Source organism: Podarcis gaigeae (genome assembly GCF_964106915.1).
Source record: "Podarcis gaigeae genome assembly, chromosome: 17".
NCBI classification, from domain to species: domain Eukaryota; kingdom Metazoa; phylum Chordata; class Lepidosauria; order Squamata; family Lacertidae; genus Podarcis; species Podarcis gaigeae.
Window position 1 is genome coordinate 26,562,828 of NC_139694.1, and position 22,444 is coordinate 26,585,271.

The following is a 22,444-nucleotide window of genomic DNA, read 5'->3' on the forward strand; positions in this document are numbered from 1 at the left end:
TCCTTTAGTTCCTAGATTGTATAATCATGACACTGAAAATGTCATAGCAGCCACATTCAAACAGAGTTCTGCACTTCAACACCTGCCCGATCCAGCCCATCTAACTGGATTGAATTGTCTAACTTGAGTTGCAGGATTGTACAGGTGCAAAAGACTCAATTCTCTATTCCTTCCCCACTTTAAGAAGTTCAAATTAATAATTGCACCAGGCCCTTTCGCACAGTGTGCAGAGGCAATCAACAGGCAGTGACAGCCAGTCATGAGATCCTGCTGAGTGTTACAATATGGAACTTTTGTGTTAGTCACACTGTGGGGAGGAAAACCATGGGTGCGCAAAAATTGTCTGTAGGTTAATTAAGTCTTTTCATTTGGTTCAAGAACACTCATGATCAGCCCAGAATAGCTGTAACCACAGAACTGGGTATTATTCTCTCAGATCAGAGCCCCTAGAGTTAGACCCCAAAAAAGGTATGTATCACCTTTCTTTAATCACTGTATGTGCATTGGGACATAATTGGGCTGGAGGTTATTAAAAGTTCCCACTTTTCAATTCTTAGCTCTCAGTGGTGAAAGAACAAGAAGAAAAACCTTACCCATCCAGCGCTTAGTTTCTGTCAGAGGAGTTTGCTTAACAGAGGCTGGTGGCCTTGAGCTCTCTCCGGAGATCTCATAACCGTAACAAGTAACCAGCACATGTTTCAGGAGAGGCAGTTTGCCACGAGAGCTTATTTGTTAGCTTGGGACGTCTGTTTATCAAAATAAAATATATTGTGCTTTGCGGAAAGAGCCGTAGAATTACTACAATTTCATTCTCCCTGACATGTTTTGTGATTACTTTAATATCAAGCAGCAAGCCTATATTTGGAAGGATTAATCCAGAAGAAGCACAAGCAGAACTCGCTTCACTTTGGATCCTGAATTACCTACAGTCTATTTTAATTTTTCTAAGCCTTTGAGAGTGCTTGACAGAAAATCTCTGTTAGGAAATGCAGATTCTGGCCCAGGACACTTTTCTGTCCAGACCAAAAGTGTTGCTTGCTGCTATTCTTAGTGTTGTTATGCCCTAATTAAATATTATGTTGCAAAAATAATAGGGATGGGTGGGTGGAAAGCAGGTGGAGAATGAGAAGAGATAGGAGCTAAAAAGCTCTGGGGGAGGAGAACATTGACATATCCAGAGAAGCTCTAATTTGGCAGTGGCCAGGTAATGCACTCTAGGGCAGCCTTCCTCAACCTGGTGCCCGCCCATGATTCGGACTACAACTCCCATCATTCCTGGCTATTTGCCATCTTGCTTGCGGCTGATGGGAGTTGTAGTCCGAAACATCTGGCAGGTTGGCTACAGCTGCAATGGGGCACAGCTTCTCCCAACAGCTGATAAGTAATTCCCCTATCACACTTGTGTTTCTGCAAGTCTCTTTACTTTTGGAAAGCGGCATTTAAAATTAGCACTAAAATTGCCTGGACATGACTTTGCTATCCTTCCTTGCCTTCCTCTCCCCCCCACCCTAGTATCCTTATGTTTGAGTTGAGAAGGTTGGGATTACTTTGCCATTTTGCTTATCCTTAGAAAAAACATCACACAACCCAACTAATCCTGGATTTTGCTGTGAAGTGATTTCCACCACTGCTTCTTCCTGCACCTTGAAATAGTTACAGCTTCATCTCCATTGAGGCTCAGTGCAGTGGAACTTACATAATGCTCTGACAATATGGCATGCTTTGAGAATTTCAAGTCCACAGGAGCTCAGAGATGTCTCCGCTGCATTTGGCTTTAATTGGACACCAAACCGAAAAGACTCTGAGCTCTCCAGATGTGTGCAGGTTGAAGTTGTCTCGCATGTAAGTCATTTTAAGGAAATGGCACCAACATGTTGTTGGCACTTGTGAGGGCTCCCCTACCCCATGGAGATGGCAACATCGACCCTTAGAGTGAAATGTAACTCCTTGAGTTTGCAAGCTTCACAGAATAACACGCTTTCCAGAACGCAAGTCAGAGAATTGGAGACAATTAACCAAAACAATAATAAATAATAATTTATTATTTATACCCCACTCTTCCCGGTTCAGAAACCGAGCTCAGGGTGGCTAACAACAAATTTAAACAAGCAGCATAAAATACAGTATAAAAACATGAATAACAATAAAATTCAAAGTTCAGAAATCAATTTGGGGAAAATCCATCTAATAAGCACTAGATAGTCACCAGGGCTAGCTGGCTGAATTGGTCCTACTTGGGCCGGTGAGGAGGCCAGGGGAGAATTAGCTGTGGGGTCTCAGAACGGGTGATCTTCATAAAAGGGGAGGGGGAGGGAAGAGAAGGGAAGGGAAATAAAGGTCAGGCTGAATTCAGATTGAAGGCCAGGCAGAATAGCTCTGTCTTACAGGCCTGACGGAAGGAGGTTAAATCCTGAAGGGCCCTGGTCTCATGGGACAGAGCATTCCACCCAGTCGGAGCCATCACTGAGAAGGTCCTGGCCCTGGTGGAGGATAGTCTGACTTCCTTAGGGCCCGGGACCTCTAAACTATGGTTATTCGTGGACCTTAAGCAAGCATTGTGTTTATGTGTTTATTTGTTTTTTTGAAGAAATGCTATGTAATGGTTTAAATGCAAAGCATAGTTATGTTGTTAATTGCAACACACTCCAGCTAGATGACATTAACATGGTAAGCTGATCTCACTCTGGCAAATGTGGACAGCCACTGCATGTGCTACTCTTGAGCTGGGAAGCACAAACTGCTTGCATGTTGTTAGCTTGGTGGCATGCAGTGCCGACCATGAAAAGGAGTAAAGGTATTAGTTTTAAAAAATCACAAAAGAAACATAGGAGGGAATGATCTTCTATATGTGTACGTAAGGCCTAACTTCTTATATGTATTAAATAAAAAATATTGAATGTGTATGGGAAGAGTGAGCAGAAAAAGAACCCACGGTTATCACTGGTCTCTGGTGGGTTGGTTTGCTATCTAGTCCCAGGTATGCAGACAGCTACACATTGTCACAAGAATAATGCTGTAATCCTCCTAGCTAAGTGAGATAATGGCCCACAATGTCCCTGACAGTACAATTCTTTGCATGTTTGCTCTGAAGCAAGCCATCCATGTTCAGTGTAGTAAGTTTGGTTAAAATTAGAAGCAAATCTTATAATTTGTCATTTAAATGTAGCAAGACATTTGTTTTGTTTGTCATTTAAACAAGTGATTTAAAAGCTGCAGCAGATGGCCATGCAAACCACTTGAGACTGACCACACATAAAGATCCATTGGATTCCTGATGGGAGGAGTGCCACTAGCGTCTTAATTCTGCCCTGAATCCAGCAGGCTTCTTTTATTCAAAACTAGCCCCTTCTTCCCACATTTCCAATTTGCTCTCTTTTTTTTTATGGTAATGCCCAGCAGAGCTTTGGTATGATGTCATACTTCCTTAATAGCTTCTGTTCTTTGCATATTTAATCTGGGCTAATTTTAGGAGCTACTTCTCAGCGAAATTCCAGTTTAGAATTGGCTTAATGCAGGAAGTCAGATTAATGAGCCTGAAGTTAGCATATAGCTCTGCCTTCACAGAGAGCTAGTAGAAGCTGTAAGGGTGGATTCATACATAATTTGAAGCCATCAAGGAATGAAATGAACTTTAAGTAGCTTTGTTGGCAAGGTGAACATAATTGCAAACCACATGGCATTATGCAGATTTCTATGTGGTTCTGTGCCCAGGGAGTTCTGCTAGTGGCGTGGTTGCCATAGAAAAGAAAACGTCTGAAGGACTGTTCAGATGGTCTAAACTGGAGGGAGTAGGGCAGGGGATATGGTACAAAACCGCTGTGTCTGATTAACGACACACATCTGTTCTGCATGTAATTTATGGGCACATAGGCTCTGTACATGCTGTTGGGGATGGATTCCCCCACCCTCAATCTTCTGACTGTGCATATGTAATAGCAGGGAAAAGGTAAAGGACACCTGGACGGTTAAGTCCAGTCAAAGGTGACTATGGGGTTGCGGCGCTCATCTCACTTTCAGGCTGAGGGAGCCGGCGTTGGTCTGCAGTCAGTTTTCATGGTCATGTGGCCAGCAGGACTAAACCGCTTCTGGCGCAATGGGACACTGTGACAGAAACCAGAGCACACGGAAACGCTGTTTACCTTCCTGCCCCAGCGGTACCTATTTATCTACTTGGACTTTATATGACCTCCCCCCCCCATAACAGCAAGTTTGTTGTTCGTTCGCTTCTGTTTAGATGATAGCACTGCAGACTACAAATGCCTGGCAGTGATCAGTAACAATGCTGGAGATTCTGTGAGTCACAGTACATCATAAGCCTCCAGTCATCTCTGCAAAGAGTGCCAGAGTTCTGTGAGTAGCAGTGACCTTTACTCCCTGTTATTTGGGGGACCAAAAATTCAGATCAGAAGCAAGAATATAAGAGTGCTTGTGATATGTCTGATCCTAGCCGAGGATATTGAACTGCTGGCAGAAGCTTCAGCTGCATCACTTACTGTCACTGTAACATCTCTCTGGATAAAATATGGAGGAAAGGGAGAAGCACGTATGCCAACTTATAGTATTTGTTGGACAGGTGGGATACACTCTTTTTTCATTTAAGGTACGACTGTACTGCTTAATTATGTTGATCTCTTAGCAGTGTAGAAAAAATATAACTACAATTAAAATAAAAGTCAGAGGGACGCGGGTGGCACTGTGGGTAAAACCTCAGCGCCTAGGACTTGCCGATCGCACGGTCGGCGGTTCGAATCCCCACGGCAGGGTGCGCTCCCGTCGTTTGGTCCCAGCGCCTGCCAACCTAGCAGTTCGAAAGCATCCCCGGGTGCAAGTAGATAAATAGGGACCGCTTACCAGCAGGAAGGTAAACGGCGTTCCGTGCGCTGTGCTGGCTCGCCAGATGCAGCTTGTCACGCTGGCCACGTGACCCGGAAGTGTCTGCGGACAGCGCTGGCTCCCGGCCTATAGAGTGAGATGAGTGCACAACCCTAGAGTCTGGCAAGACTGGCCCGAACGGGCAGGGGTACCTTTACCTTTACCTAAAATAAAAGTCAGGTAAAATTATAAAATCAGAATCCAGTTAAAATTCCTATTTTTTTTTTTTTTAAGGATTCAGTAGGCAATGGAAGTTCAATGGAGAGAGGGCTTGTCTGACCTCAGCTACAAGGGAGTTTCATAAAATTAGGCCCACATTTCTGGTGGTGGGAAAACAGGAAAGACTGGGATGAGGGACGTGTTATAAACAAACCTCAGCAAGAGCCCTGCTGCCCCAAGGGTTGTTGTTGGGGTGAGTTTCCGCTTGGGAGCAAAAGGAGTTCTCCATTTGCTTGCATAGGTAAAGGCACAGATCTAAATGCAAAACAAACCATTTCAATGTCGGTAAGAACATAAGAGTCTTAATCTCAGGGTTCTTGGTTCAAGCCCCACATTGGGCAAAAGGATTCCTCCTCTCCAGAGTTTTCCCCAAGCAATCAGAGACTATGCCTGTGTGAAACTAACATCTCCTCCTCCCTTTTCACACCTCTTCTGGTTCTGGGAGACCAGGGGAGAGGGGAACTAGTCATAGCAGGAGGGCAAGAGATACCCGTGCCACTTCACCAGCCTGACTCAATTCTGTCTCTTGGCCTCCCTCCTCCCCTGCTTCAGCTTCTGCCTCTGATTCTGGATTCTGCCACAGACTCTCCCAGCTCACTAAGCCCTGTTACTTCTTTCCTGGTCTTCTCCCTCTGACCCCTTATTGTTGTCCCACCACCAATCCCTGGGCTCTGAGCCTCCTTCCTTTGGTGGTTCCCCAGCTGGTCCCTGCCACCATTCCTCTGAATCCAGCCAGCCCATGACATCTGGCAATCCATCTCAAAACATAAACAAGGGTATCTAGAGGTCAGCTTTCACAATGCAGAGTCAGTGTGAAAGGAGACATTGGGCACACAATTCTGAACTTTGGGTTAATGCATCTTGTGTTGTGTTTCACACTGCATTGCATATTTTGGCTGAAATGGAATCACAACTGTGCATTAGGCTACTCCAAACACAATATATGCCATCGTTGGCATCGTTTACCAAATTAATTTGCCTTAGAAGCATCAGCCAAATGAATAATGGTCACAGATCAAACATAGCACCAGACATACTGTTTTCCCAGCTGTAATGTTCCAGCTGTAGATATAACTGTTCTAGTCAAGGGTACTGAATTAAGCACGATGCCATTGAGACAGCTAGCTTGCTTAAGAAAAATGAAACCTTTAATTTGTAGAGCTGTGGCTTATTAGGAAAGAAGCATCACACAGAGTTAGTATTAGAAGAAAATTAAATGAACTGTGGGATGCAAACTAGTTTTAATCTATCTTGCAATTTAAAGGATCTCCCAAATGTGGTCATGAAAAAAATTCTCAATCACAGAAGCAATTCTGCAAAGAGTTATCTAACTCCTCGGCTCAGTAGAGCTTTATTCCTTTATAATAGGAATAAAATAAAGATGCTGATTTGTTGATATTAGCAAACAGTATTTAGTTCCCATCTATGTCAGATAAACATGAAATTTCAGAACTGCGGCTGAGAACTGCAGATAAAGAGAACACAGGTTGCGACTCAAGAAATTCATGTGGGATCTCTTTCAGTTGCAGCTGATTGGTTTTTAACCCTGTTGTAGCCAAGCTGTGGAACTCCACATGGGGCTGAACTATAACTCCCACCATTCCTGACCATTGGCCATGCTGGCTGAGACTGATGGGAATTATAGGAAGGCCATAGGATGACAATCTCCATTTTTATGTCTTTATATATTACATCTATATATTACCTTCCTCCCAAGGTATCCAGGGTGGTTTACAATTTTAAATATTTGAAGAAAGGCTATAAAATACTCCCAGACCAATTTCAGGAGCTAATAGCATGAGCTCCCTAGTTTGGGCTTCTCTTAACCAAACAGGTCTAATCAGTGACTTTGGAACAGGAAATACTTGTGGGATTGGCTACTCAGAATATTGTTAGTATCTGGTTAAGAGCATAGCAACATTCATCAAGAAGAAGGGATAAACCAAAATCACAGTGATAATATCACTTAGAGAATATGATGTTTATTTGCACAAACCTTCTCCAACATTGTGCCTATATATTGGGGTTGTTTTCCCCCCTGATGATGATATATGATATTCAGCTAGGTTTTATTTAGAGTAGACCCATTGAAATCAGTGAACATGACCTGCCTGTCATAATGATAGGCATTTCGCTAGCAAATAAATATTGGCCAGAGCACGATGCGTCTTTTCTACTCATGATGGGTAGTGTACTGGTTTGTCAGCAATCCTTCTGGATAGGCTGAGATGTCACATTACAAAAACAAAAAACAAAACCACCCAACATTATGCACATGGAGATGGAATGACTCATGATTTGAGGCGAAGCTGGAATGCTGTGTGTGCTCGGCATAATTCTGATAGCTTAGGGATATTTGAAGGAAGGTGTTTATTGGCTTCCCGTGGTTTGTTGATTGATTGGGATTTAGTGTGTGCAAATAAATAACATTAAACGGCAAGATAAATGAATAAAAATGCATATATTCCATTGGTCTGTCTCCTTGCATTAACTGTTGTAACTTTGAATCTTCTCAGCTGCCTTTGATAGAGACAAACCAAACTTCGTTTAGAATACTGTACTGTGCTGAAATTATTCATATTAATGAGAAGTTCATGCTAGCGATCTCTGCAGCAATACAACAAAGGCACATCACAGTATTGGGGTTGGTGGCGAGGGATTCCTGTGTATTTGTGGTTCGAGGACCCGACCCCCGCAATGTGGAAAGAATACACACGGACACGTGATATAAGGTTAATGGGCAAGGAAAGGCCACAACTTTATTGATTACAGCAGTGAAAAGGTATTGGCTTAGGCATTGGATTTGAACAAGTGGGTTTATTCACCAGGAGGTGGAGCCAGTTGATGCCGATCCAACTATAGGCTCACCCCTAATGTCACCGAGGGTCGTGCCATGGCCTCCCGCCAAGCAGGCATCGGACAGAATACACGACCGCCAGATTCCTTTAACGGAATACCCCTAAAAATTGAAGGCATAGGCGATGGCCACACCTAGCTCTTCGACACAGCACAACACATTATTCCAATGCCTAATCTACCCACCAATACCACAAAAAGTTGTGACGATTGCTACGAGGTAGGCGAAAAAACCAAAAAGGCCTAATGCCAAATGGAAAAACTCCTACCAGGCCCCCTAGACAACCAGGGCGACCAACCTAAGGTCCATAGCAAGGCCAGTGACCAAGCCCTAACTAAAAGGGAGTGGAGGGTGGGTGACTCGTGGTGAGAGGACGAAGAATGAGGCCGGGCGAAGGCTGCCGCCGCAGCAAAAGGCTGCTGAACATGCCCCCCCCTCAGGCACCTGGTTGGATGCCTGCTGAGGGGCGTGGGCGCCAGCCAGGTGAGGTGAAGGCAGGGGGCTAACGCCCCCTGCTAGGGGCGGAGCTCGGGCTCCTGCCCACAACCACTCCCCTCTCTTGCAGGGAGGAGAGTCTTTGCTGCTTATAAACGGTCCATGTGTGTTGATTCTGCAGCTACGTAGGATCTGACAATGGACTTTAAGACTGGAATAAAATCTGTCATTTACCTTAAAGATGTGAAGGCTAGGATCCTAGGACTGGGCTGTTGCAGTAGCTTTAAATATACTAGGAATGGGGGGGGGGGGGATGAGCATCTCTATATTAAGGTAAATGCCAAAGGATTCCTTAGATCCATACCAGGATAGAATAGTCGACTGCAACTACTAACTAAAACAAACAAACAAACAAACAAACAAACAAACAAACAGGCTATTCTTGAACACCTTATGCAATCTGCAATGGCTTCAAGTGCTCTCCTGTTCAGTTCTGCCCTTGAGCCACTTAATCTATTGTATTTCCTAGACATGCTCTCTCCCTGAAGATGCTTGGAGATAATGCACAACCTAATTTTATGTGCCTGTTTTAAAATAAAATACAGCCTCCTTTTTAAACATGTGTACACTCCATGCATTTAAAGCATTTTCCACCTTCCCAGGAATCCAGCTCATCACAGAACTACAATTTCTAGCACCCTTAACAAACTACCATTCCCAAGATTCGGCGCGGGGTGGATAATGATGCTTAAATTCATGATGTGTATGCAACCTAGGTGAGAGCCTAAATGCAGGTGGTAGATCTCAGATATTTAAAAAAGGACAGAGAGAGACAACATTGATGCCACACGTGTATTACTGTGACTGCTTGACTAAATATGTGCATTTTTGTAGCCATCAGTGTCGCATCAAAGCAGAGAGCGTGACAACATTTGAAACTTCAGAAGTGGCTGTGTCTGCTCTTCCTCCTTCCCCTGGAAGCCTGTACAGTGGTACCTCGGGTTAAGAACTTAATTCGTTCTGGAGGTCTGTTCTTAACCTGAAACTGTTCTTAACCTGAAGCACCACTTTAGTTAATGGGGTCTCCCGCTGCTGTGCCGCCGCCGCCACGCGATTTCTGTTCTCATCCTGAAGCAAAGTTCTTAACCCGAGGTAATATTTCTGGGTTAGTGGAATCTGAAACCTGACGTGTCTGTAACCTGAAGCGTCTGTAACCCGAGGTACCACTGTATGTAGAAACCTTCACCTACCTAAATTGCAAACAGCAGCAACAAGAAAGTTCTACATGTTCAGAATGATCTCACCAAGCCTTGTAGCCCTGAAATATAGGTGGAGACGGAGGCTGAGAAACTGCTCATAATTTTCTGTTAGCTTTACCACCTAAGATGACTTGACCAGCCTCCACAGCAGTTCATACCCAGGGAGAGCGTGTTTGCATGCGTGGAATGGTGAGTTCTGGTTAAGTTCAGCTATCAGGATTTCTGCTACCAGCTGGTGAGAGCAAGTGATAACTTGTCAGCCAGATGATCAGGGAAGCTAAAGCCGGCTTTCTGAGCAGAAATTTGGCAGCGGGGGGGGGGGGGGGAGGGACACACACACAAAAACAAAAGCTGCTCCTAAGGTCCGCATAAAACAATTGCACGAATACTTCCATAATGAAAACGAAGCAGCCTTGTTATTCCAAATGTTCCCTTTCTGCGTTATCACTTGAACTGTTGCTGACTTGGCATTATGCTACACTATGCAAATCTCTTCCCCCTGAAATTAGCAACATTGATTTACTTTTAGGATGTGCCGTGTGTCCCTGGCTGACATCATTTGTCCTGCGGCGTTGCTGACCTTGTGCTCTTTCTGTCCTCCCACGCAGACGTTGCCTTTTGGTCCCCGGTGGATGTGTAGCTTTTAGGTGGAATGCAATAGTACTGCAGCAGAGGCTCTGCAGCGAGGGGCTGGAAGAATACGCAGCAGGGCCGTTGCTGCCAAACTAAGTACCAGCTATGGCTCAAATCCTTTGCTCTTGTTCTTTGCTGCCTGAGTCACAGGAATGTACTAGATCCTGCAGCCTTAAACTGCTGAGCAAGGCTAGAAGGAATCTTATTTTAAAAGTTTTTTTTTTAAAAAAAAGAAATCACCACCAGATAAACTAAAATCAAATGCTATTTTCAAACAAGGGGAACTTGGGTCTTCCAAATCAATCAATCAATCAATCAATCAATCAATCAATCAATCAATCTTTATTATGGTTCAGAGACCCAACAAATCGTTACAAAGCAATGCACGATTCATACAGCCTACCTCCAGGTTAAACAAGCCTTTGTTCAGACTTAAAGATAGGGATCATTGGTTCTTGCAACCACCGATAAAAACTTTGCCACTGCTAATGTTCTAGCGTTTGTCCGGTCTTCCAATAGGAACCTGGCAGAGTGAGCCTCTGCTTTTCCTGGGAAAGGTACCAGCAAGGGTAATATCAGTTCAGCCCTGGCTTGCTCATATTTCACACAGTGCAGCAAAGTATGTTTTATAGAATCAATGTCTTGAGCACACGAGCAAAATCTGTCCTGGTAGGGAACTCCTCTCAACCTGCCATCCAACACTGCAGAAGGAAAGATGTGTAATCTGGCTTTGGTGAATAACCTTCGATAATTTGGTACTATCAGGTTTTTAATGTAAGGTGTTAACTTAAAGACATACCCATATTATACTCCTACTGCAAGCGGACTACAGACTGCATGTGATCGAGATCAAGTCACTGTGTGTATTATCCCATAATCTTTGCTTTAACGTCTTTAGGGCACCTTCATAACCCAGGTAATACAGTTGGGGGGGGGGGTGACAGACCAATAGAGGTGGCTTTTCTAGCCATGGTTTTCTGCCATTTGCTGACAAACTCCTCAGTGGTCGGTGTTGGTACAAACCCTTCCCTAGATCAAATACTGAGATCCTGAGCCAATGTTTCAGGGCAGCCCACCATGCTTTAGTTGAAATTGGGCATTCACCAGCTTCTTACAGAAGTATGGAGTTGGGGACACAGTTAGGTACCTTGGGGTCTTCCTGATGTCGCTGAATTACATCAGCCCAGAAGCATGACCACTGGCCAGTGATGGTTAGAGTTGTAATTTGGCAACATCCCGAAGACCAAAAGTTCCCTTCCTACGTGCTGCTTTATCAGACTTGCCCTCTACGTGGTCTAAAAGTGGAAACCTTCACAAGTTAAACAATGGATGTTCTTTATTGCTGGGTGTCCATTGAGACAAACCTTGAATTCCTTGGGGCCAGCGTTAACTTCAGGGGGTCCTGAACCAGAGAAACTTAATGTGTGAGAGTATGGGCAGATCTATACCACATCTTTGAAGCACATCTAAGGCACAGTTTAAAACACGACTTCCTCCTTAGAATCCTGGGAGCTGTAGTTTGTAAAGAATGCTGATAATGATAGAATCACAGATTGTAGAGTTAGAAGGGACCCTGAGGGTCATCTAGTCCAACCCCCGGCAATGCAGGAATCTCAACAAAAGCATCCCTGGCAGATGGCCAAGGAAGGAAGAGTCCACAACTTCCCAAGGGAGACCGTTCCACTGTCTCTTACTGTCAGAAAGTTCTTCCTGAAGTGAAGTTTAGTCGGAATCTCTTTTCTTGTAACTTCAAGCCATTGGTTTGAATCCTGCCCTCCAGAGCAGCTCTGTGAGGGTAGTTCCATGAGAGTGAAACTACAGGATTCTTTGTGGAAAGTGATGTCTTTTTAATTTGCATTGGATCTGCTTTCCATGTTTGGTGTGGATCTGTGCTGGCTGTGGTGGAGGAAAATCACAAGCTCCTCCAGATCTAGAGCAGATAAGAAGTTTTCCATTTCTTTAGTTATTGGTGGTGGTGGGGTACTCAAGTAAGACATTGCGCGGGGGCCTGTTTCCTACATTACTTGATAGCAGTCTTGGAAATGTCGTGGCACTGGGAGCCATAGTCCATCTTGGTTTTCTTTTTTGTTTTTGTTTTTGCGGGTGTACCTGCATGGTGTATGCAGATATTATTGCTGCATTAAAATGTACAAACTATTGTTAGAATGGCATACTAAAGATGAAGAAGTTAAGATGGTTATGATTAAATGGGCTAAAGATTGTGGTTATAATATTCAATTAGAAGTGTGGGAAAGATTATGTACAAAAACTATTAATTTTACTGCATGTATGGCACTTTAAATTTAATGAAGATGATCTATAGGTGGTATTTGACACCGACCAAACTTGCTAAAATGTATAGGACTCAAGATAAGGTTTGCTGGAAATGTAAGGAAAAGGAAGGGAATTTCTATCACATGTGGTGGACTTGTACTAAGATCAAAGTCTACTGGGATATGATATATAATGAATTGAAAATGGTATTTAAAAACACTTTTAGTTAAAAAAAAAACAACAGAGGCTTTTCTATTGGGTATAATAGGAGATGAAATTCCCTCAAAGGACTTAAATATATTTATGTATGCTACCACTGTGGCGAGGACACTTTTAGCCCAGAAATGGCAGCAGCAGGAACTTCCAACTTCGGAAGAATGGCAGACCAAGATGATTGAATATGCAGAATTGGCGAAGCTGACAGGGAAAATCCGAAAGCAGTGTGACGAACTGTTTGAAAAGGACTGGAGTAAATTCTTACAATATAGGAAGGAACATTGTAAACATTTGAAAACGTTTGCAGGATTGATTTAAAATATTTTGTAAGCTAAATAGGCTAATAGAGAAATGCTAAGATGAATGTTAGCATTTATGGAAGCCGGGGAATGGGAGGAGGGAGAGTCGATGCTCTGCTTGAGCAAAGATGTATGTGATGGTAAAATTTTATTTTGATTGTACTTAAAAAGAGAGAAAATTTAATAAATATTATTTAAAAATTACATTTTCAAGGTGCACAGGCAAAAAATTCTGGAATGACAACTTAAAAAAAACGACAGCATTTGAAATGGCTTCAAAAAAGAAGACAGCAAATAAATGTGAGAACCCTGGATTGTTTAAAAGAGAAGATGTGCAGTTAAGAGCTTTACAAAACACAAGGCAGATTTCTGTATTTATTTATTTTTAAAAAGCAACTTGCAATTACGCACTATCCTGGAATTATTAAAAGAAGAAGCATGAAAATGTTCACTTAAACTGCTCTTTGAGGACAGGTACTCACTAGGGTGAGAGGATGATACTGAAACCACGTTATATTTGATCCCCTCTTTTGTCATAGGAGTAGCGATAGATTAGTTACGGTCACCTTCATGTGTTAAAAGTCCTTGGAATGCCATTCCCTTCATCGGTCTCCTCTTTAGTTGCCGAGGTACTTAGACCAACACTGTGTTTTAAAATAAGTAAATAAATGATAAACCACTGAAGTTGTCAAGGATGTTGCTTCAAGCGTTGGTTACTCTGGCTGTGCTCCACGTTTAATAAAGAACATTTAGTTTTCAGGTTATTCTCCTGTATGATACTGCAGGACTCTTCTCTCTCCCTGCCCTCCGATTCTCCCTTCAGTAGATTGCCAACCATTACAATTCTTGCCTGGTTTGTTCTTGGTTAGCATGGGAAAGAGAAGGAACAAGATGCTGGTCAGCTGGGGGTGGCCTGCAGTGGGGCTGGACAGCTATTTTTCTGCCAGTTGGGATGCAAAGATGCTAGGTAGACAACCTCTACACTGTTCTGCCCACAAGAAGCTGCCCTTTCTTCCTCCTGCAGTACTACAGATGACCGTGAGGTTTATAGATTCAGGTAGGTAGCCGCGTTGGCCTGACACAGTCAAAATAAATAAATAAATTGTTCAGTAGCACCTTAGAGACCAACTAAGTTTGCTCTGGGCATAAGCTTTCGTGTGCATGCACACCTCTTCAGATAGACTGAAACAGAAGTCACCAGACCGTTATATGTAGTGGGAGGGTGGGGTGGGGTCTCTAAGTTGGTCTCTAAGGTGTTACTGGACAATTATTTTTATTTTCTTATTTATTTCGTGAGGTTTATGTTTATTCAGACATGGGGCACTCCAGATCCAAACAGCCTTAAATTCATCCCAGGGAAACTGGTGCTGGTATCTAGAACTTCGGAATTCTCCTCTCCATCTGCCACATATTGCTCACCCTTAGCAAGACAGCTCTTCAGGGCTGAAGGAATTGAAAGCACCTTCTTCTTTGCGACAGGCCTTGCCACAGTTGCAGAGAAAAGCGAAGATGTGGATTGGCATTTAATAAAGCCATATTGTAAGAATATCAGGGGGTTACTCGAGAGCAATCAGGCAAATGCCTCCCTGGTCAGCTGTAAAGCCTCGTTATTCTTGCCAAAAACCCTTCACCATGCAGAGTACCACTATTCCGTGGCTGGCTCATTCACTGGCAGAATCTGTGAGTGGGTGGTCCTTAAAGCTTCCCCAGCAGTTTCTTGACGCCTAATCTGCGCCTCCCCTCTCGGCATGGAAGCCTACTGCGCAGGGAGGGCGTGGGGAACGGAGGACCTCTCTCCTCCCCGCTTTGCCCAGGCAAGGTGTCCTGGCACCGCCTCGCCTCCTCCGAGCCCTGAAGCTCCTCTCCACTGGAGGCGTGGTTACTCTCCTCCGCTGAGGAGGTGCTGCTTCCCACGATCTTTGGGGGTTCTCTGTAATCCACCCGGCTTTTCCCCTCTCGCCCCTGAGCCGATGGCAGTTCCCTGACACATATATTTATGCAACTATTATGCTTCACATCAAGCAGCAGCAAGCCAACCCTGACTGTCATAACCCATTCTCACGGCGTCTTAATTCCTCACACTCCGATTTCAAGCAGACCTTTTGTCACCTGGCGGTGGTCTCATTTAGCTTTTCAATTTCAATATGAGAGATAAAGCCCGAGCAATAAGAAATCATTTGTATTCCTTCTAGGTAATTGCGTGGCAAATGTCACCCATTAGCGTAGAGGATTAACACCGTTCTCTCTGTGTGTATTTCTATTTGCAAGAGTGAGAAAAAAACATGATGGGTGCATATGGATATGGGGATGGTACAGGGATGGGAAAACCTTTTGTAGTCAGAAAGACCACAAAGGTGAGTGGAACAATAGAGGAACTCTTACCTTTATACAGTAGGGGTTACACGAACTGTGCAAAAATCAGATGTTTCTACAACAGAGATCTCTCCATCCTCCATTCAGGCCTGTTTCCAGGCACAATTCAAAGCACTGGTTATGACTTATAAAGCCCTTTACAGGTTCAGGTCCAAGCTATCTGAAAGACCATATTCCCCCTTATGAACCTGCCCAGGTTCTGAGATCTTTGTGGGAGACACTTCTCTCACTTCACTACCTTCACAGATACGCTTGGTAGGGATGCAGGACAAGGCCTTCTTGGTAGCTGCTCCCAGACCTTGGAACTCTCTCCCTGGAGAAGCCAGACCGGCTCCCTCCTTGCTGTCCTTCCACTGGCAGGTGAAGACCTTCTTATTCCAACAGACTTTGGGGAACTGGCTGCTTTCCGTGAAAGGGCTGGTGCCATGCTGGTTTTTATTATAATTATTTGTTTGTTTTTGAGGGGGAGAGAGAGAGAGAGATGAGGAGGAGGAGGAGGCAGAGATTTAATAGAATCATTTTTTAAAATCATTGCATTTTTTCTACATTTTTAGCTGTTATTATTTTATCTGTAACCTGCACTGAGTCCATGTCAGGGGACAAGGCTGAGTAGTAGTAGTAGTGATGATGATGATGATGATGATGATAATAGACATCAGGGGAAGGTGTTATGTATATTGTTAAATATAATCCATTTCATTGGCAAAAGGAATAGATTACATGGGAAAGTAGCTGGAATTGACACCCACAGGATTAATTTTTCATTTCTAGCTATTGCAAATAGTTGTTTTGACTGAGATGCATTATAATGATGCTAAATCCTGCTCTTAACCTTGACTTTCAGTTTCCATGTGCAAAACATTCTGCAAACTAAACCGGTAGCAGGAAAGAAAACGTGGGAATAGCCATCATTTTAAGCACTGCAATCTTTCTTAACCAAGAAAAGTTTTAACATTCTCCAATTTTGAATATCCTGTTTTATTGGGGGGGGGTGTCAAAGTTTTGCCTCTTAAGCTGTTTCAAATCATAATAATCAGTTCTAAACATTTTTAGCTGCAATTTAAGGCTTCATAATTCCTGTTGTTCTCTCTGTGTTTTAAGAGAGATGCTTAGGCACAATGTTTCTGACTTGGCAAATAAATCTCTAAGCCAGTAGCCAATTCAGTATGTTTCTGGCAGGACACCTCTCAGATTACTGAAGGAAGTAGCATACCAACTCCAACAAGATTTACCATTGACTGTAACACATCTCACTTTCAGATTAGTACGCCCTGATTCTGCAAATGTTTCTATAACTATTCTGGAAAGAAGAGCTGATAGTGAACACCCTTGATTTATTCCCCTGTGCAGGCAGACTTGAGGTGAATATAGCTGGGCAATAACTGCTAAAAAAACCAAAACTGTCTCCAAAGTAATCTTAGAAGGAAGTTCCATTCAAACTGCTCAAAAGCTTGAAGGTGTCTATTTGGATTAGAAGCATTTAGGATTTAGTTTGGGGGCACCATGGTAGACCACATTCAGTGCCCTCCTGACTGAATTGCTGAATGGGCATAAAGACCATTATTTACGCATTTCAGAATGAACTGATTAAATCTTGTTAGTCATCTGTAATGGTTATATGGGGTTGCTCGTGCGTAAGTTGCCGCCACTCCTGGCTAGGTTGCCTGGTTAAACCTTTTCCTGGCTGGACAGCCCTTCACTTCGTGGCTGTTTCAGTCGCTAGCTGAATCCGTCAGTGGGCGTTTCTTGAACTTCTTCGCTAAATGTCCATAAACTCTTAAGTTAGACCATCATTACTCAGTATTTACCATTTTAAGGTGTGTGGGGGTTGTTGTTTTTTGGAAAAATTCAGCATCAACTTCTTCAGCTAAAATGGTCTGATTCAGATCACCTTGATGCTCTGCTTTTAGAGCCATTCTGGTCCAGCTCCATGTGATCAAGTGATATAATTAGATTGTCTAAAGAAGCCCAGTATACACTATCTCCCTCTTTGGAAGTCTTCCTTGAAATCCATTGTGAGTGTGGATTTCATGCATAGAATGCCTTTTGAAACCTCATGCTTTTTTCCTTGCCTTGCATAAATCCTTTACAGGAAGATATCCTGACTCTGTTGATTATTAAGCCTGATGGTGACAAAAGTGTGTTTCTGGCTTGCAAACAAAGTCACGATGCTTAAGAACAGTCACCGTCACCAATCCTGGCACAACTGAACTGGCTGCCAATTAGTTTCCAGGTGCAATTCAAAGTGCTGGTGTGGACCTATAAAGCCTTACATGGCTCAGGACCTCAATACCTTAAAGTTTGCCTCTCCTCATATGAACTGACCTGGACCTGAACTGACTTGTCACCTGAGGTCCTTCTCTATGTCCCTCCCTCCCAGAGAGCTTTGGAGGGTGGCAACAAGAGAATGGGGCCTTTTCTGCAGTGGCTCTCCAGCTGTGGAATGCTCACCCCAGAGAGGCTCGCCTGGCACCATCATTACATGTCTTTAGGCACCAGGCAAAAACATTCCACTTTACCCAGGCCTATGGCTATTAAATAACCTACAGTCTGTAAAAGTGGGGGTGGGGGGAGGACTGCTGTTATAATAATTACTTTATTATTAGGCTGGCTGTCAGTATGCTTTTTATTATGTTTCTATCATGTTCTGTAATGTGTTTTTAAAGTTGTACACCACCCTTGGACCTTTTGATAAATGGTGGCATATAAATAATAATTTAAAACATCACTCCATCCTTGCTTCCTTCAAGGAAAGGCATTCTACACTGGGAATTAAAGTCTCATATCAAAGCTCCTTCTGGCTTACCAGTTTCACCTGGATTTATCTTGTTTTGCTTTTCTTTGTCTGCAGAAAGTGAGTGAGAAGGTTGGAGGAGCAGAAGGAACCAAGCTAGATGAGGATTTCAAGGAAATGGAAAGGGTAAGTCTGAAAGACTGCTATTACATCTTTCCTATTATTTCAGCAATGCCTGATTTACTTCTCTGTATTTTCAGCCAAGAAATAAAAATAACAGGTGGGCAGATCCTAATTCAATTAATGTAGGATTCTTCATGTATGGCTGGGCAGCGTTTACACATTTGGAGATTTCCCACGACATCTTTTTCTGCCAAGTGTTCTTACTTAACACAAAACAAAAAATGCTGCTAGACAGGCTACTGCTTACAAGACAAGTGTTTGGCCCACCAAGACCATGTGGTTTTGATGCTCTCTTTATAAGTAAGGAGTAATACAGTCATCAAGTAGGACAAACTGCCATTGCAAATCTGTACATGCATTGTGTGAGCTTGAGCATGTGCAAGGAGAAATTAAAATCATTTGGAGAGAGGAAAGGAAATCTGGTTTATGCTTCACCATAAAAGGAATCAAAAGAATTCTCTTGACACGAAAACCAGGAGAGTAAGCTTGCATGGCGATGCTGCAATTCAAAGCTTATCCCGGTTCATGTCTGTTTGAAGTGATGTTTAGGAAGCTCTCTTTATCAACAGGCCTGTGGTTGTAGATCTAACGTAGCCCAAACCATATGCACAGACACTGACATGTTTTACTTGGGGAAAAAATTATTAAAGCACCATTGCAATTAGGGCCAAAATGTATAGTTAATTAATCATTTGGAACAATTGGTTAAAAACCTTTTGAATGTTATTTTAAATATGTGCCTCTGATTAATTGATTGCACGGGCAGCAGATTTCAAGGGGCAGATTTAATTTTTTGAAAAGTTTGTTTTAAGTACAAGCTTTTACAAAGCCACAAATGACAGGCACCATTTTAGCAGGGGAGGGTATCTCTTTTAAGATGGTGCTTGTTGTGATTTGTGCGTGCTCCATCTGGAAACCAACTCTGCTTTGTAATAACAACAACAACAATAACAATAGTAATAATAATATATTATTTGTACCCTGTCCATCTGGCTGGGTTTCCCTAGCCACTTTGGGTGGCTTCCAACAAAGATTAAAAATACATTAAAATGTCACGCATAAAAAACTTCCCTGAAGCCTTCAGATGTCTTATGAATGTTAGGTAGTTATTTATCTCTTTGACATCTGGTGGGAAGGCGTTCCCCAGGATGGGCGCCACTACCGAGAAGGCCCTCTGCCTGGTTCCCTGTAGCTTTGCTTCTTGTAGTGAGGGAACCACCAGAGGCCCTCGGCACTGGACCTCAGTGTCCGGGCAGAACAATGGGGGTAGAGATGCTCCTTCAGGTCTACTGGGCCGAGGCCGTTTAGGGCTTTAAAGGTCAACACCAACACTTTGAATTGTGCTTGGAAACATACTGGGAACCAATGATAGTTGACTTCATTTTTTTTGTTATTAACATTTATGCACCCCCTCCCCATGTTCTGCCCACCTCCTCACAACAAACCTGTGAGGGAGGTCAGACTGAGAGACTGTGCTTAGTCCAGTGAGCTGCATCGCCGAGTGTGGATTCCAACCATTGCAAGGAGGAAAACCAAGACCTACTTAACCTGGGATTTAACCCCATTGAATTCAAAAAGGACTTAACCTCGGAACAGGCATGCATAGGACTGCATTGCTAGTAATTCAGGCGGCAATCTCGTCGTACCTACCTAGGGATAAGCCCCATTGAAATGAATGGGACATATATAGAGGTTTTAAACCCCTACTACTAATTGACGTTGATGGCTTTAATCAAATGTTGGACCTAGTTATGATAAAACAATTAGCACACTGTGTAGGAAATCAGGTATTCAAATGATACCCAGTTTCTTATTACCGCTGAATTCGGAAGAGACTATTACTTTTATCTTGTCATATGCCGCCATATCACAGGTGAATAAAAGGATTAAGAGAGAAAGCTCCAGTGTCCCAATCTGGCAGGAGAGATTGAATATTTCGCATGGCCTCTGGTCTTTCTTCCATACCCATGGCAGTTGCCAGTATAAATGTGCTTCTAGGTACACATTCCCATTGACAACATGATGCTGATCTGAGCCCCGTTGAAAGGGCTGGATGCTACTTTTGATGTGAACGGACAACGTCTGGATTGGAGCCCAATTTTCAGCAGCTTCAACAACATCCACTTATTTTGCCTTCCAATGAAATTTGTGTTGATCTGCTTTTGCTTTGTGCTTTAAGCCCATGACTCATTAGGGAAAATGGATAAAGGCAGAGAATTGAATGATAACCTAAACGCGGAAGATGGGCAGCCAGACGAAAGCTAGATCCTTGCATACGCTTGTTCTATTTTCTTTGGACATCTACATGCCGTTTTAATGATTGGTGGGCTGTTGAGTGTTCACTGCAGTGAAGGAAGATTACTAGGTCTGTGTTTGCTCTGATGAACACCTGTGCCAGAAACTTGGAAGGGAGGAGGAGTGGCAAAGGCAACAAGACATCTATAAATGCTTCCTCCTGCAAAGGAACAAGCAGGCCAGGTGCGCTCGGGCTGTACCAGTGGGTTGTCCCAATATTCTAGCAGAATGGCACCAACTGTTCCTAATAAAAGGGTTGCTTGTTCATGATCACTAGGAGGCAGGTTTTGCCTGTGTCTTGCAGTGGTGATTTTGGAGACCTGCTTCCAGGGCCTGTCATTAGCCCCATCCAGTCATTCAAAGCATTGTGAGAGGGTGGCATCACAGCAGCAGTGAGGAAATTCTGGTGCAGAAGGCAAGGAAAATATTCCGGGGAGAGGGGTGGAAGAGGAATAATTTCATGTCCCTTGGTGTGATACTGGATCTCCCCATCTAGGTCCCACTTTAAAAAAGAATGAAAATATTCAATAGTTTGTTAAATATATATATATACCTATTTCCTTAAAACTATATAACAGATTAGGGATGTGGGTGGTACTGTGGGTTAAACCACAGAGCCTAGGGCTTGCTGATCAGAAGGTCGGCAGTTCGAATCCCCGCCACGGGGTGAGCTCCCGTTGCTTGGTCCCTGCTCCTGCCAACCTAGCAGTTTGAAAGCAGATCAAAGTGCAAATAGATAAATAGGCACCACTCCGGCGGGAAGGTAAATGGCGTTTCCGTGCGCTGCTCTTGTTTGCCAGAAGTGGCTTAGTCATGCTGGCCACATGACCCAGAAGCTGTACGCCGGCTCTCTCGGCCAGTAAAGCGAGATGAGCGCCACAACCCCAGAGTCGGCCATGACTGGACCTATGGTCAGGGGTCCCTTTACCTTTACCTTTACATAACAGATTTGCATGTATGATAGAGGAGAACAGAGGAGGCTCTGAAAACCCTAAGTTTAACTGCTACTCCAGGCCCAAAGATGTGATGTTAAATGTATGCTTGCATCTCATATGCACGTTTTCAGAATGCAAATAGCAGCTTCAGGTTGGGAGGGACAAATGACTGATAATTGGCAGAATTTCAGCAGGCAGGGAAGAGGAGTTTAACCCTTTCCACCCCTGCTGTGCTCCTGTTGGAAATTGCTCCTTGAATTGGGAGGAAAGGCCCCATTGGGAAGCTTCATATTCATGTTGAAAATGTTGAACTTATTAAATTAAGGGCAGTTCTTGTCCTGATTGAAACGGGTAAGTGGCCAAGAATATGCAGCAAGCCAAAGATTTCTTCCTTGCTCCCATTCATTCTTTGTAGAGCCAATGTGGTGTGGTAGTTAAGAGTATGAGACTGTGAAGACCTTGATTCAATTCTCCACTCAGCCATGAACCTGGGATCAGTTATTGTCTCTCAGCCTAACCCACCTCACCAAATTGTTGTAAGGATAAAATGGGTGAGACAGAACCACATGCAGACCACTCTGAGCTGTGCGGAGGAAGGATAGGATATAATTGCAATAAAGCGATGGAAAGGCGATGGCATTCACGAATCTGCATTTCAGACCTGGTGTTATTAGACCTGCTACTTCCTAGGCTTCCTTCACTGCCTTTATTATTCCAGCCTTTTGATTTTATGTTGCTCTGAGACCTCAATTAGGCCAGTACTTCACTGTGCTAAGCATTGTAATGACACATAATAAACTTTAATTATTCCCCGGCCCTCAAAGTGCTTACTGTCGTATAAACAACAAAGCAGGTGGGTG

At 43.4% G+C, this 22,444-nt stretch overlaps 1 protein-coding gene across 2 annotated transcripts in view; it reads left to right on the forward strand.

Moving 5' to 3' along the window:
• SH3GL2 (SH3 domain containing GRB2 like 2, endophilin A1) overlaps positions 1 to 22,444 on the forward strand; it is an 85,225-nt gene that overhangs the window by 40,326 nt on the left and 22,455 nt on the right. For both annotated transcript variants that reach the window (XM_083719598.1, XM_083719597.1), the window contains exon 2: positions 18,289 to 18,357. In XM_083719598.1, the coding sequence (XP_083575724.1) occupies positions 18,332 to 18,357 (26 nt within the window). In that variant the 5' untranslated portion in view covers positions 18,289 to 18,331. The remainder of the gene's footprint in view (positions 1 to 18,288; positions 18,358 to 22,444) is intronic.